This window comes from Hyla sarda, chromosome 10 (genome assembly GCF_029499605.1).
Source record: "Hyla sarda isolate aHylSar1 chromosome 10, aHylSar1.hap1, whole genome shotgun sequence".
Classification (NCBI taxonomy): Eukaryota; Metazoa; Chordata; class Amphibia; order Anura; family Hylidae; genus Hyla; species Hyla sarda.
The window spans coordinates 52,293,438-52,309,103 of NC_079198.1; the positions used below are offsets into that span (position 1 = coordinate 52,293,438).

At 40.2% G+C, this 15,666-nt stretch overlaps 1 protein-coding gene across 3 annotated transcripts in view; it reads left to right on the forward strand.

Moving 5' to 3' along the window:
- Positions 1–14,339, forward strand: part of SHISA7 (shisa family member 7) — a 199,540-nt gene extending 185,201 nt beyond the window's left edge. For 2 of the 3 annotated variants that reach the window (XM_056541616.1, XM_056541615.1), the window contains one exon: positions 11,434–14,339. In XM_056541616.1, coding sequence (XP_056397591.1) covers positions 11,434–12,020 — 587 coding nt within the window. In that variant the 3' untranslated portion in view covers positions 12,021–14,339. The remainder of the gene's footprint in view (positions 1–11,433) is intronic. The other variant, XM_056541617.1, reaches the window with a different exon arrangement.
- The last annotated feature ends 1,327 nt before the right edge of the window (positions 14,340–15,666 follow it).

Sequence of the window (15,666 nt, forward strand, 5' to 3'; positions counted from 1 at the left end):
TTATTTATTCCACGGTGAAGGCTGGTAAAAAAGAAAACTACAATTGCTGGCATGCCTGCTTATTTTTTTGCTCTCCTACTCTCTTCAAAAGTCAACTTTGAACTGGTCATAAATCAGCTTTAAAGTTTAGGAGAGGAGCGATAAGGATTGTAGATTGATGGTCAAGAGGACACAGCATATGGATGTAGTGTAGATACTAAACATTTTTGACATGTGGAGAAAAAGTTTATTTGCACCATAATAAGTACAAGTAAAAAAAAAAATGCATTTATCCACATTTTCTATTTCTCTGCCCAAGCATCCAGCTTTCCCAAAGCTTTTAGTAAGATCATAGAATCTTCTGTGTTGATTCAGAGGTTAGTATGATCTGCAAATATTGAAATTCTACTTTTTAACCCCTTAAGGACCGGAGGTTTTTCCGTTTTTGCATTTTCGTTTTTTGCTCCTTGCCTTTAAAAAATCATAACTCTTTCAAATTTACACCTAAAAATCCATATGATGGCTTATTTTTTGCGCCACCAATTCTACTTTGTAATGACGTCAGTCATTTTGCCCAAAAATCTATGGTGAAGCGGGAAAAAAAATCATTGTGCGACAAAATTGAAAAAAAAAACGCTGTTTTGTAACTTTTGGGGGCTTCCGTTTCTACGTAGTACATTTTTCGGTAAAAATGACACCTGATATGTATTCTGTAGGTCCATACGATTAAAATGATACCCTACTTATATAGGTTTGATTTTGTCGGACTTCTGGAAAAAATCATAACTACATGCAGGAAAATTAATACGTTTAAAATTGTCATCTTCTGACCCCTATAACTTTTTTATTTTTCCGTGTATGGGGCGGTATGAGGGCTCATTTTTTGCGCCGTGATCTGAAGTTTTTAACGGTACCATTTTTGCATTGATAGGACTTATTGATCACTTTTTATTCATTTTTAAATGATATAAAAAGTGACCAAAAATGCACTATTTTGGACTTTGGAATTTTTTTGCGCGCACGCCATTGACCGAGCGGTTTAATTAATGATATATTTTTATAATTCGGACATTTCCGCACGCGGTGATACCACATATGTTTATTTTTATTTTTATTTACACTGTGTTTTTTCTTTTATGGGAAAAGGGGGGTGATTCAAACTTTTAATAGGGGAGGAGTTAAATGATCTTTATTCACTTTTTTTTTTCACTTTTTTTTTGCAGTGTTATAGGTCCCATAGGGACCTATAACACTGCACACACTGATCTTCTATGTTGATCACTGGTTTCTCATAAGAAACCAGTGATCAACGATTCTGCCGGATGACTGCTCATGCCTGGATCTCAGGCACTGAGCAGTCATTCGGCGATCGGACAGCGAGGAGGCAGGTAGGGGCCCTCCCGCTGTCCTGTCAGCTGTTCGGGATGCCGCGATTTCACCGCGGCTATCCCGAACAGCCCACTGAGCTAGCCGGGATGCTTTCGGTTTCACTTTAGACGCGGCGTTCAACTTTGAACGCCGCGTCTAAAGGGTTAATAGCGCGCGGCACAGCGATCAATGCCGCGCGCTATTAGCCACGGGTCCCGGCCGTTGTTAGAGGCCGGGCCCGACCCGCTATGACGCGGGGCCACGCCGTGGCCCCGCGTTATAGATCGGGAGTGGACACATGACGTTCCAGTACGTCATGTGTCCTTAAGGGGTTAAGCGGACTACAAAGTCATTACTGGCTGAGGCAGTACATCACTGCAGCTAGTGATTGAGCGTCCACTTCCCTGTGCCAACACTGACATGAGGAAGTGGTGCGTAGGGGCAGTGGTGTAACCTATTCTTTGCTAAACCCAGCCATTGCCATGGGCGCACACCCTGGGGAGAATGCTGCATGCCAATGCGTAGGTACGCCACTGCCTACAGCAGTTTGCTCGCTGTTGGAGAATCAAAGACACTTGCCCCCCACACACACATACAGGTGAAAGCTGTCTCTCAATGTAAAGCACATAACCTGTGGCCTACACTGAAAGGAGACCATGGCCTCTGCACCAATCCAGTGCAGTTGCGATGATGTCACTCATCATCACCTGCACTGTGGAGGAAGACGGACGTGGACAGGTTGTGCTGTGGCAGCTGCATGGGACATGAGGTAAGCATAAGTTTTTTTGGTTTATTTTTCATCCTCGCTTAAGTAAAGGAGCTGACTACCTGGCTAGATGCCTGACTACCTACCTATGTACCTATATATCTACATAGCTCAACAACCAAGAATGTATTTACCTATTGGGGGGACTACCTACCTGAGGATGTACCTTCCTATCTAGGGGATTGCCTGATAAGAAAACTAACTCCTGTGGGACATACCTACTCACCTTTTCTTCTTTTCACCTGCCTGAGAATAACTAAACATAAAAAAGAATAATTACTCTCTGGAATACCCCTTAAATAAACCTATTTAACCTGTTAAGGACCCATGACGTACCGGTACGTCCTGAGTCCTCTCCCGTTCAATAATGCAGGGCCACGGCGTGGCCCCGTCTCATAGCGGATCGGGCCCGGGACCCGTGGCTAATAGCGCGCGGCACTGGTCGCAGTGCCGTGCGCTATTAACCCTTTAGATGTGGCATTCAAGGTTGATTACCACGTCTAAAGTGAAACTCAAACGTTGCCGGTTGCAGGGAGCTGTTCGGGATCGCCGCGGCGAAATCGTGGCATCCCAGACAGGACAGCCAGAGGGTCCCTACCTGCCTCCTTGCTGTCTGAACGCCGAATGACTGCTCAGTACCTGAGGTCCAGGCATGAGCAGTCAAGCAGCAGAATCATTGATCAATGGTTTCCTATGAGAAACCATTGGACAATGTAAAAGATCAGTGTGTGCAGTGTTATAGCCCCCTATGGGAGCTATAACACTGCAAAAAAAGTGCATAAAGATCATTTAACCCCTTCCCTAATAAAAGTTTGAATCACCCCCCTTTTCCCATTTTAAATTAAAAAAAAAAGTTTAAATAAAAATAAACATATGTGGTATGGCAAGGTCAATGGCGTACGTGCAAAAAAATTCCAAAGTCCAAAATAGTGTATTTTTGGTCACTTTCTATATCTTGAAAATATTAATAAAAAGTGATCAAAAAGTCAGATGAATACAAAAATTGTACTACTAAAAACTTCAGATCACGGCGCAAAATGAGCCCTCATACTGCCCCATATGCAGAGAAATAAAAAAGTTATTTATTGCATTAACAATCTTTTTTTTTTTTTAATACAACAACTTTTTATTTCCATAAAAAAAATTACAACGGTAATTCACAAAGGGATATTCCATTTTCATATTTACAATAGCCCTACACCCCCCCCCCCCCCTGAGTACCCCACCCCACTCCTGGAGAAGGAGGAGAGAGAGAAACAAAAACAAAAAAAAAAACACATTTCTCATTTCCATTTATGCCACAACCTATCAAATGATTTTAGGGCTTTTTTTCGAGTTACATTTCCTAGCCCTAAGTTGTTAATATCTAACTGTGAGGGCGACCTAGTTACGCCATGCCTCAAGAGAAGGATTCTTGTCTGAAATCCAGACTCTAAGAAAAATGATTTTGGCAATCATAAACAGTCTCAATAGGGCCACTCTATTTGTTCCTGTACCTGTACCACCAAGAATTACTTGAATAAAAGAAGGATCAAATTCTAGTAATAAATAATCAAGTTTTTTTTTAAGTATGTAAAAATTTCACCCCAAAAAACACGAACCACCCGACCGCTCCATATAAGGTGCACAAAATCTGCTGCAGGTTCCCCAGATCTTGGGCAACAATCATCCTCTCTACAACCCATATGCTTCATCATTAAAGGGGTATAATACATTTTGTGTAAGATATTAATTTGCATCATTTTAATATTAGCTGATAATGATACGTTGCTAATTCCACTCATTATGCCATGCCAGTCTTCATGAGGTATAGACCCTAGCTCCCTCTCCCATTTATTCCTCAGAAAAGTATTGTGTCTTGCCCCATTTAACCCTTTTAATGTGTTATATATACCAACCATAGATTTTCTACATGTGGGTCTTAGCAAAATCTGATCATTCACCGGTTTATGTTCCACTACTAGCAACGCCCTATTCTCTATATGCAAATCGATCCATTGAAGTTGAATGTAGTGAAATTCATCATTCGATTTCAACAACCCATCTGATTGGAGTTCTTGAAAACTACGCAACTTCCCCTGATTGAAAATCTGTGAAACAAATTTTATATTGTGTTTAAACCAAAATTTTGTGTCCCCTCGGTGGGGGACCCCCAGCCTATCGTTACCCCAGAGTGGAGAAAACGGCAGACTAGAGCCGACCCCACATAGTTTTCTCACCAATTCCCAAACCTTATTAACCAAGTGGTTATACGAATAGTTACTATTCTTCATGTTAAATTTTTTGTGACCTAATTCGGCCCCCCATAGATATATGTGTGAAGAATCAATTTTTTTCAATGAGTCTAGTTGCCTAGCCAGATAATCAACCTAAAATCCGGCAAGGAGAACCCACCACTCATATCAAGAGTCAAATTTGCATATTTCAATCGTGCCCTTTACCGTCCCCAAATACATTTATTTAAGATACCACCAATATTTTTAAACCATTTCTGTGCAATCCAAATAGGAGAAGAGTTTAATATATAAAGTACCTGCGGAAGAATTATCATTTTGATAATTGTCATTCTATCTACCCTGGATAAAGGGAGTTTGGCCCAAATGCCACATTTGCTTTGTATTTTTTTTACTAATCGGATCTAAATTAAATTTCTTAAAGTCTTCAACTCGTTTTGATATTTTGATTCCCAAATATTGGAGTGATTGATCATTCGGGACATTGTCAAGTAAAGCCTGTCCTAGGTCTTCCTGTTCTCCTAATGGCATATGCCTAGATTTTGACCAGTTTATCTCAAGGCCTGAGAGACTACCGTAATCCTCAATTAGCTCAATTAATTTGGGAATATTCTCACACGGGTCCTCTAAAAAAATCAAAATATCGTCGGCGTACAGCGCCACACGGTCTGCCTCCCCTATTAAACCGAACCCTTTCAACTTTGGGTGAGACCTAATGGGCACTGCCAGGGGCTCTATATAAATGGAAAATAATAAAGGGGACAGGGGGCAGCCCTGCAGCGTCCCTCTTGTTAAAAAAAAGGGTGAAGATAATCCACCCGCAATTTTAATTCTTGCGGAGGGAGAGCGGTATAGAAGTTTAACCAAAGACATGAGTCTTGGACCAAATCCCATGCGAACCATAGTAGCCCAAAGGAAGTCCCACTCCACCCTGTCAAAGGCCTTAATGGCATCCAAGGACAGGATGGAGTAGGGCCCCATAGCGCCAATCTGAATATTTGCAAAAGCTTGCATGATATTATCAAAGATAGATCTTTCCCGCATAAATCCTGACTGATCTGGATGGATAATGGATTTAATAATTTTATTAATTCGATAAGTCAAGATTTTAGCAATAATTTTGATATTGGTATTCATTAGAGATATGGGCCTGTATGAGTCGGGCAAAACTGGATCTTTGCCCTTCTTCCCTATCAAAAAAATATGGGCCTTCCTCATAGAGACCGGAAACCCCCCCTGTGCTATGGAAGCCTCAATAACCTCTAACAATATGGGGGACAGCACTTCCTCATATCTGAGATAGAATTCAAAGGGGAGACCTTCTGGACCGGGAGATGAATTCCTTTTTAATAGTCTCCCTGATTTCGCCCATAGTTATTGGTCTTTCCAACTCTTCCACCTGCATGGCATCCAGTGAGGGTATAGCCAAAGTGTGCAAAAACGTATTAATGATGCCCAGAGCAATCTCCCCCTTGGACCTATATAACTCGCTGTAAAATATCATAAATTGATTCAAGATCTCTTGGGGATCCACTGTGTAAGTCCCCTCTCTTGTTTTAATACTGCCAATATTCGCCCTATCACCTCTTGAATTTATCATGCTAGCTAAAATTTTTGAGGGTTTTCCAGATTCCGTGAAGGCCATTTGACCTCGAAAAAAAATTATCTTCTGCGCTTTATCAATTTTATATTCTGTCATATTTTCCCGTGCCTTTTTTAACATGTCAAAACTCGAAGGGGTAGGGTAGTTCCTATATTGCTCCTCACATCCATTTAATTGATTAATAATGTCCAATTCTGCTTTTCTAAAGGATTTTTTTTAAATAGTTTATTTCCTTGTATAGTAACCCTTGCATATAGGCCTTGAAAGAGTCCCAGACTATACCAATGTTTGCTGTATCTTTATTTATGCTCCAAAAAGCCTTTATCTCTTCTATGATATATGAATCCCTATTTATAACCGTGAACCAATAAGGGTTTATATTAATCATACCCCTTACCTTATTCTGGTTACTATCCTTCAAAATCTCCAACCTTATCGGGGAGTGATCTGAAATAGAGCAATTCTCATATGACATAGCATTAATCAGTGGTAGAGCAACATTATTACCTAAAGATAAATCAATCCTAGAGGCGGTACGGAATGTAGAACTATAACAAGAAAAAACTTTACGTTTATCATATAAATGACGCCATAGATCGACCCACCACAATTCCTTAATAAACCTTCAAAAGGGGGTGTCACCCCTCAGGAATTTGGAGCCGGTGGCCCTATCGAGACTGTTATTAATCACATTATTGAAATCCCTCGTTATGATGAGGGGAATCCCCTCCTTATCTCATAAAAAAAAAAACACAGATCCAATAAGGCATCATTTTAAAGGGAGGTGGAATATAAACAAAAGCCAGAACCATCTTAACCTTATATAAGACCCCATATAGAAAAATGTATCTACCCGTGGGTCAACCCTTTTCTGCATGATCACCAGTTCAATGCTCCTATGGACAAGGACTGACACCCCAGAAGAGTAGTTAGAAAGTGTAGAGTGAAAGGCCTGTGAGGCCCACCTCTTTTCCAGCCTATAAATAGTATCTGGACAGAGGTGGGTCTCCAATATAACAACTATGGCAGGAAGATGTCGCTTAATTTGATCACACACTGCTACTCGCTTAGCTTTATCATTGATCCCTCTAACATTCCAAACATAAATGTTCACCTTACCCATTTAACTAAGGAAAAAGGAAAAGAAAAAGAAAAAAAAAGAAAAAAAAAACCCTCCAGGAGGCAACCCCCCCCATTGGTCTAACAACTCCATCAGACCTCTAACTATGACGACAATTTTAAACGTATACATTTTCCTGCATGTAGTTATGATTTTTTCCAGAAGTACGACAAAATCAAACCTACATAAGTAGGGTATCATTTTAATTGTATGGACCTTCATAATAAAGAGAAGGTGTAATTTTTACCGAAAAATGTACTGTGTAGAAACGGAAGCCCCCAAAATTTACAAAATTGCGTTTCTTTTTCAATTTTGTCTCACAATGATTTTTTTTCAATTTCGCTGTAGATTTTTGGGTAAAATGACTGATGTCATTACAAAGTAGAATTGGTGGCGCAAAAAATAAGCCATCATATGGAATTTTTGGTGCAAATTTGAAAGAATTATGATATTTTAAATGTAAGGAGGAAAAAACGAAAATGCACAAACGAAAAACCCCGGGTCCTTAAGGGGTTAAAAAGAAGAGGGTCCAATACTGACCCAATGGTCAGTATGGACTGAAGTAGTAAACAAAGTGTTAAACAAACCAGAATATGTTTTATATGTTAGATTCACTTTGCACAGTCTTGGCATTCTCTCAATCAGCTTCATGAGATAATCACCCGGAATGGTAATTAACAGTATGCCTTGTCCAAAGTTAACTTGTGAAATTTCTTGCCTTTATAATGCATATAGCCATATTCAACTACTGTCTTAATCTTAATTATGGTAAGAACCACTTAATTCAATAAAAGTAAAAGGACATCCCCCATTAAAGTGTACATTCAATTATATGGACCAAAAAGAAAATAGTCACAGATGTTATTCTTCACTGTGAGACCAGAAAACAAGCCCTATATTGTGCAGCTCAGTGACATCAACATATTTCACCAGCTGTTGTTGTTTTTCTGCTATTGCCGTTTCACCTTACAGAGCAGTGAAGGGGTGGTACCTCCACCCCCCCCCCTTAGGCTATGCTCACACAGGACCGCTCGGTAATGCACCTCATAGACAGCAATGCATTTCTGTGCGGACTCTGGAGAAAGAATAGACATGTCTATTATTTCTATGGACTGTGAAATCCGGATTTCCGCAGGCGAAACACCAGCTGCGGAAATTCTGATATGTGCACAGCGCAGCAGAATCCCATTGAAATCATGGATCATTCCAATGTAGAATTTGGCATGGAAATTCCATTGAGTGAACATACTCTAACTTCTCATGCTGCATCACGTCCTCTCATGAGCACACTCTGCAGCTTATCCATTTAGTGTTTGGCTTCCACTGCCAGTCACCCAGTGAGCTTTAGACAGACAAGGAGAGCGCTCCTAGTGTGATAGCGTAATGTAAAAGAAAAGATAATAGACAAGAAAACTTGCTCACCAAGTATAGTTGTACTGCGACCAAGTACAACTATGGTGAAGGCGTAAAGTGACCCTGCAACGGGCGAAGAGCGGCAGCTGCTCCTGGACACACAGGCGAAGAAATAAAGCGGATCCCTCCAGGGAACAAACCAGGATAGAGGCAGCGCACAGGACTTCAAAGGTAAAATGGTTTATTTACCCGGCATGCAACGCGTTTCGCTGGATAACCAGCTTCATCAGGCATCAATTGATGCCTGATGAAGCTGGTTATCCAGCGAAACGCGTTGCATGCCGGGTAAATAAACCATTTTACCTTTGAAGTCCTGTGCGCTGCCTCTATCCTGGTTTGTTCCCTGGAGGGATCCGCTTTATTTCTTCACCCAGTGAGCTTGGCAGACATGATCTGCAGAACCCACTGAATAAAGGCCTAGTGTTCTAACAATAGTGGTATGTGGCAGTTCAACCAGGATTTCATAGCCAGCATGGGTATGAGGTGGCTACGGATTCATAGGGGGTTGGAACGCACATTAGACAAGTAAGAAGTGCCAAGAAACAGAAATACAGGACCTGACAGTTAATTCGGGTGCTAAAAGTATATTACAAAGTTATTCCTTCTTATGTACTGTATGTATCTAAAGAAAGTTGTTAAAATTTACAGTTATACTTAAAGACATGAAGGTCAGTCAATCCGGAAAATTGTAAGAATTTTGCACGTATGCACAAGTGCAGTCAAAAAATAGGATCAAATACTACAATGAAACTGGCTCTAATGAAGACCATCCCGGGAAAGGAAGACCAGGAGTTATCACTGCTGCTGAGGATAGGTTCATTAGAGTTTTCAGCCTCAGAACCCCCAAGTTATAGCCCACATAAATGCTTCACAGACAGAATCTACCACACAAATCAAATGTTCATAGGAGACGGTGAGAACCATTTTTTGAACTTCTGTAAAGAAACCACTCCTGAATAATAACAAGAAAAGGAAGAGAATTGCTTATGCAAAGAAACACAAAGAATGGACACTAGACCAGTCCATTGTTTTTTCCTTTTAACCACCATGTCTGTGTGATGGAAAGAAAAAAGTAAGTGAATGGTTTCTACATGTTTGTTTCCCACCATGAAGTATGGAAGAGTAGTCATATCTGTGGTAATGCTTTACCACAGATAACACTATTGGTGATTGATTCAAAATTCAAGGCACACTTAACCTTAAGCACACTTAACCACTCTTAAGTGTACCTTGAAAATTGGTTAAGTGCAGCAACATGCCTTCCCTTCTGTTTGGTGCTCAGTAGAACCATCATTTGCTTCGACCACAAACACCCTTTCAGACTATTTAAAGGCTATTTGACCAAGAAGGAGAGTGATGAATTGCTGTGCATGATGATATGGCCTTCACAATCGCCCAAGGATTAGGATTAGTTGGTTCGCTGAGTGAAGGAAATGCAGCTGACAATTGCTCAGCAGCGTAATTTCTGGTGAATACCTCATGAAGCAGATTGAGAGAATGCCAAGAGTGTGCAAAGCAACATATTCGGTCTTGCAATAAATTGAGTAAAAGATAAATATAGGCAGCAAATATTTGATTAGATTTATTTTTTACTTTAGAATTATTTAATGTATTGACCTCTTGCTTAAGTTGAAGTCTTTCCTTTTTATTTTTTATTGTTTTACTTACATTTTTGCAAAAAAAGTACCGTATTTATCGGCGTATAACACGCACTTTTTAGGCTAAAATTTTTAGCCGAAAGTCTGTGTGCGTGTTATACGCCGATACACCCCCAGGAAAGGCAGGGGGAGAGAGGCCGTCGCTGCCCGCTTCTCTCCCCCTGCCTTTCCTGGGGTCTAGAGCGCTGCTGTCGGCCCTTTTCACCCCCTGGTTATCGGCGTTGCTGCCCGTTCTGTCCCCCTGACTATCGGTGCCGGCGCCGATAGCCAGGGGGAGAGAAGCGGCGCCGACAGCCAGGGGGAGAGAAGGGGCAGCGGCACCCATTGCCGGCGCCGCTGCCCCGTTGCCTCCCCCCATCCCCGGTGGCATAATTACCTGAGTCCGGTCCGCGCTGCTCCAGGCCTCCGTCGTGCGTCCCCGGCGTCATTGCTATGCGCTGAACGGCGCGGTGCATGACGTCAGAGCGCTGCGCCGTGCATAGCAACGACGCTGGGGACGCACGACGGAGGCCTGGAGCAGCGCGGACCGGACTCAGGTAATTATGCCACCGGGGATGGGGGAAGGCAACGGGGCAGCGGCGCCGGCAATGGGTGCCGCTGCCCCTTCTCTCCCCCTGGCTATCGGCGCCGGCACCGATAGTCAGGGGGACAGAACGGGCAGCGGCGCCGATAACCAGGGGGTGAAAAGGGCCGACAGCAGCGCTCTAGACCCCAGGAAAGGCAGGGGGAGAGAAGCGGGCAGCGACGGCCTCTCTCCCCCTGCCTTTCCTGGGGGTATATCGGGGTATACACGCGCACACATGCACCCTCATTTTTTCATGGATATTTGGGTAAAAAACTTTTTTTACCCAAATATCCTTGGTAAAATGAGGGTGCGTGTTATAGGCCGGTGCGTGGTATACCCCGATAAATACGGTAGTTTTTCTCCTTGTAAATGGAGTTGTAGTGTGCTTGCGCAGTTCTTACTGTCTGTGGGGCTGATGGAAATTGCATGTGGTAATATCTGTAAGTCCCGTAACTGTAAATTAAGTAGTGGTCATGCAAGTGCAACACCACTCCATTTACAAGGGGCATTCACTAAGGCTTCCTGCAACCATACTTTTTCTTTAATGCTTAAAAAAAATGAAAAAGCAGCAAAGATTTTTTTTATTATAAGTTTTTTTTTAACAGAAGGTAGGTCTGAGTTGTGTACAGCAACCTGACTTATTTTCTTTTGCAAAATGAAATGACTGATATTGTACTGAAAATGTTTAATTTATTTAGTTAACTTTATGTTGCATTTTTTCCTACAGCAGAGAAGGATATGGATGACTTTTACTTAAAACGGAAACATCTTGCAGAATTGACTCGTGGTACTCTCCCTGTTCATGTCATGAAGATGAACTATGAACGTGATGGTTATCTTGAAAAATCACAGACACCAAGACGTGTCATGTCCCAGGAGCACATTCTTTCAGACAATCACTATCCTGTTCATTACGATTATACTATACCCAGAGATCGCCTCATCTCTCAAGAACGTCTTCTTTCTCGTGAGGTCTTGCACTCACAGGAGCATCTTCTGTCTCCAGAAAGAATTCACCATCGTGGGCCAACACCTTTCCAGGAAATGCGTCTTGGGCACCAGAAAGCCCTTTCTCACACCAATGTTTGTGTTAGCACACCAATGTTAGACCGTCACCACATGATTAAAATGAATTCCCACCCAACTTCTTCCAATTCTCCCAAGATGACCTGGGATATGCCAAATCACACTGCCAATCGGCGGCAAGCATTTGCCTCTAAGCGTCAAAACACCATTGAACAACTCCAATTTATTCCTGGTCATCTCCCCAGCCAACATCTGCGTACTGGGAGTAAGAATGAGGTTACAGTCTGAGCTGCTTATATTTACCATTCACTTTTTCTATTTTAGGTAAAAAGGCAATTGATTTTGTCATGTGGCTTCCTCACAATGTTCTTATTGCTTACTTTGTAATGAACTGCTCTTAAAACCTAGAAAAGAGCAGTTTACTGGAGTAATGAAAAGAGCAGGTTTTTGCATTTTTAGTTAATTGCTTTATTGTAGGAAGCTGCCTCCACCGCCAAGTTGATGGAACAGTCATTGGCATTAAATGATGTCAAGGGTGATGGTGTTAAAAATGAAGCAAGAAGAAAACACAGCACCTTATTTGGTTAGATATTACTTTAAAAGCACTGGAAAGACTGAGGATATAGAAAAGGAACAGAAAATTTTGATTTTTGCCAGTAAGAAGATGCGTCATTGAAATTTAAATAACTGTCAGTCCACATTTAATAAGGTTTGGGTGAAAATAGAGCTCAACGAGAAAAAAAAATGGTTGCACAGTAACATTTCTACAATGACAAATAAAACGGATGACCACAGTGATGGCTCAGAGTAGCACTACAAAGACTTTATTGGATATATGCTTGATTCCCAAACTTGATTTTATTACTTTTGCTAAAGAAGGTACTTTATACAATCGAGTGTAAAATGTTATTGCCAGTGGTTCCATACAGCACAAACTGTGCCAGTTATTCAGTCCAACGGTAATACAACTTTCTTCACAATGTAAGCAGCTACAATGAACTACATCCACTTTTGTTGCTTTTGCCATCAATAACAGATAAGACATTGGAAAAGCTTGCTGTGGTCTACAAGAACAACCTTTCACCCTCTTGAAGTATATAGTTTGATATGTTTACTAGCTGCGTCATCTATTATTAAAAATATTCCTGCATCAAAAGAAAGCCATCTAGTTCCTTACATTGTGGTATCAACGCTTCACATGATTTAGTCATTTTATTAAAAAAAAAAAGGATTGTGCCATAAAGAAATCTTTATTTTATTATTATATTTCTTACCTCAATGACGTCACACTATTTCAGACTTCTTTCTTAACTTTTTATCTCCATGCCATCACTGACATTGCTGGCAACCTGACCTGTAAAGTTCCCCTCCTCCCCTACACTTCCATGGAGTTCTCTCAAACACAAATGGCCTTAACTGTTTCAATAATATCTCCCCTCAGGCAGTATTTTGAATTATTATGCTAATTATAGAATTGTATATTCTGCCAGTTTCCAACTTACAGATGTGCCATGTGTGACCATTCTTTTTGCCATACTACCAATCAAGATGTCAAAAAGCTATAATATCCCATTTCCTGAAAATGAATATTCAGATGATTTATTGGGGTTTCACTAATTGTTCTGGCTAAACTGTTTTGTTGGACATAATCTAAATGAAAGTGTCACATACACAAGTCCCATCTTGCTGCTAAAATATTAACATTACCAAGATACCGAACACATCTTAAAAAATAATAACATGCCCTATTTTTATCTAATGGGGGATTCACACAGACAGCAAAACTCCATTGATTGGTGAAGTCAAGAATCTTAATGTGTAGTAGGATCAGAAATTACGGTGTTGTACTTTTAAACCATGTAGCGAGCTTATTTATGAAAACATTTTTTTAAGCATTGCCAATAGCATTGTTCAATGTGTTTGGCTATAGTGATGTCTAAAGTGAGGGTTCCTACATAGCTTTTGTTGTATTTCATACTATCATTGCAGAATTTGAGATATTGCATTTTATGAACTGTTGCACAAAAGAAAACCAAACAATGTCTGAGTTTTCAGCATCAACATTTGAATAGATTTTGTAAGGTCAATGAACTTTGATAGACTGAACAGCATGCATGAGGAAACATACAGGTTATTTAAGAGATGTGAGCTCTCAGATAAAATTCCTTACCAACTAGCATAAGGAGCTGGAAAGTGAATACACAGTGCCAAAATGTTGTAAACTTCTATTACAGAACATGCTGACATAATGTATATACACATGTTTAAATACACAAAAATGTACAACTCATTGGCCCCACAAAGAAAATAATAGAATGATGCCACAAACTCTGAAAAGTATCACATTAATCTATCTGAATATGCTTGTTTGAAAAGGACAGTCAGCTCTTTTTCAGTACATATTTAACTATATATATATATCTACAGCATGTAGCATGACACAAGGAAATATTTCAATTAATCAAAGTTCTACTGCCCAATTTAAGCACCCACCTATCACCATTAGATTTCTAATGAGAGATCTATTGTTTCCTTCATAAGAAAAATAATGCCTTCACTACAATACATAAATGGTGACAACAAAGACAAATATAGTCAGAACAGGTAATATGTTTATAAAGATTAAATGGGTACTATAACTCACTTGGCACTCGTAGAGACATGTCAAACGTTTTGATCCGTTGGAGTCTGGGTGTTCAGACCCTTACTAATTTCTAGAATAAGTCAGGAAAAGTTGGCGCTAACCATGTTCTCTCCCAGCTCTGTGTCACTTCAATGAGAAGGGCTCCCAATGCAAGTCTATGAGACCCTGACCAATCAATACAGGTACAGGTACAGGTATTACTAGAACTATCAGAAAACTACATTGAGAATTCAGTCCAGATTAATTATTTATACTTATTAGTACACTAGGCAATTAAAAAATTGCTATTAGGGTCTAGTGTCAATATTATAAAGATGGTGTAAATCTAAGCCCAGATAGGTTTCTTGAACAGTATGCTGGGCGAGTAATCAGCGGTTTGTCTCCAATTACTCCTGTGGAGGAATTGCAGTATTACATGCCATTTAAATGAAAGGCCAACCATGTACCATGAACCATTACCAGAACCATTCTTTGAGACTGACTCTCTGCTATGGCTCTCTGAAAATGTCATGTAATCTAAAAGGGCATTTGCTTTAGATGACTTTGTAAAATGTTATACTGTTATAACATAGACTTTGTTCGTACTCCCATTCGCAACCCGTTCTCTGTATTATCAAACATTTAGTCTCCTCATATTTACATAATATTTAATCAGTACCAAACATGTTAGCAAAATGGTGCGATGATTATGTTGGCCCATCCAATCACGCCAGCAGCCCCCCCATGAATAGACTGTAATAAAAAAAGAGTGGCATTGCAGTATTACAGTAGCCTCCTGTTAGAGCACACTATAACCGGAGTAAACATGATTATAGCCATAAAAAAAAACTCCAAGTAAACCTACAATAGAACACATATTGACTACAAAACATATTGTTTACTATGTTTAAAAATTCATATTTATTAATATCCAGCATGCCATTTTCAAGATACCCATTTGGGTAATTCATTGATTAGCATTTTCAGGCTACTTCCATTTTTATACAAAAGATGTCAGATCTGTTAAGCTTAGTCACTAATTTGACTAGCCTTAACAAATGCTGTACATTATTATTGGAACACATTTTTTTAATATAGGTGTCTAAAAATGAATCTCTAAATTATATTAATACCCTGGATGCTTTTCAGAAAGGACAGATATTTTTTAAATTTTTCATTTAAAGGGGTTATCCAGGAATTGAAAAACAGAGTTAATTTCTTTCAAAGACCACTCCCTGTCTGTCTCCAGGTTGGGTGTGGTTCTGCAGCTCAGTTCTATTGAAGTTAATGGAGCCAAGTTGTAATACCACA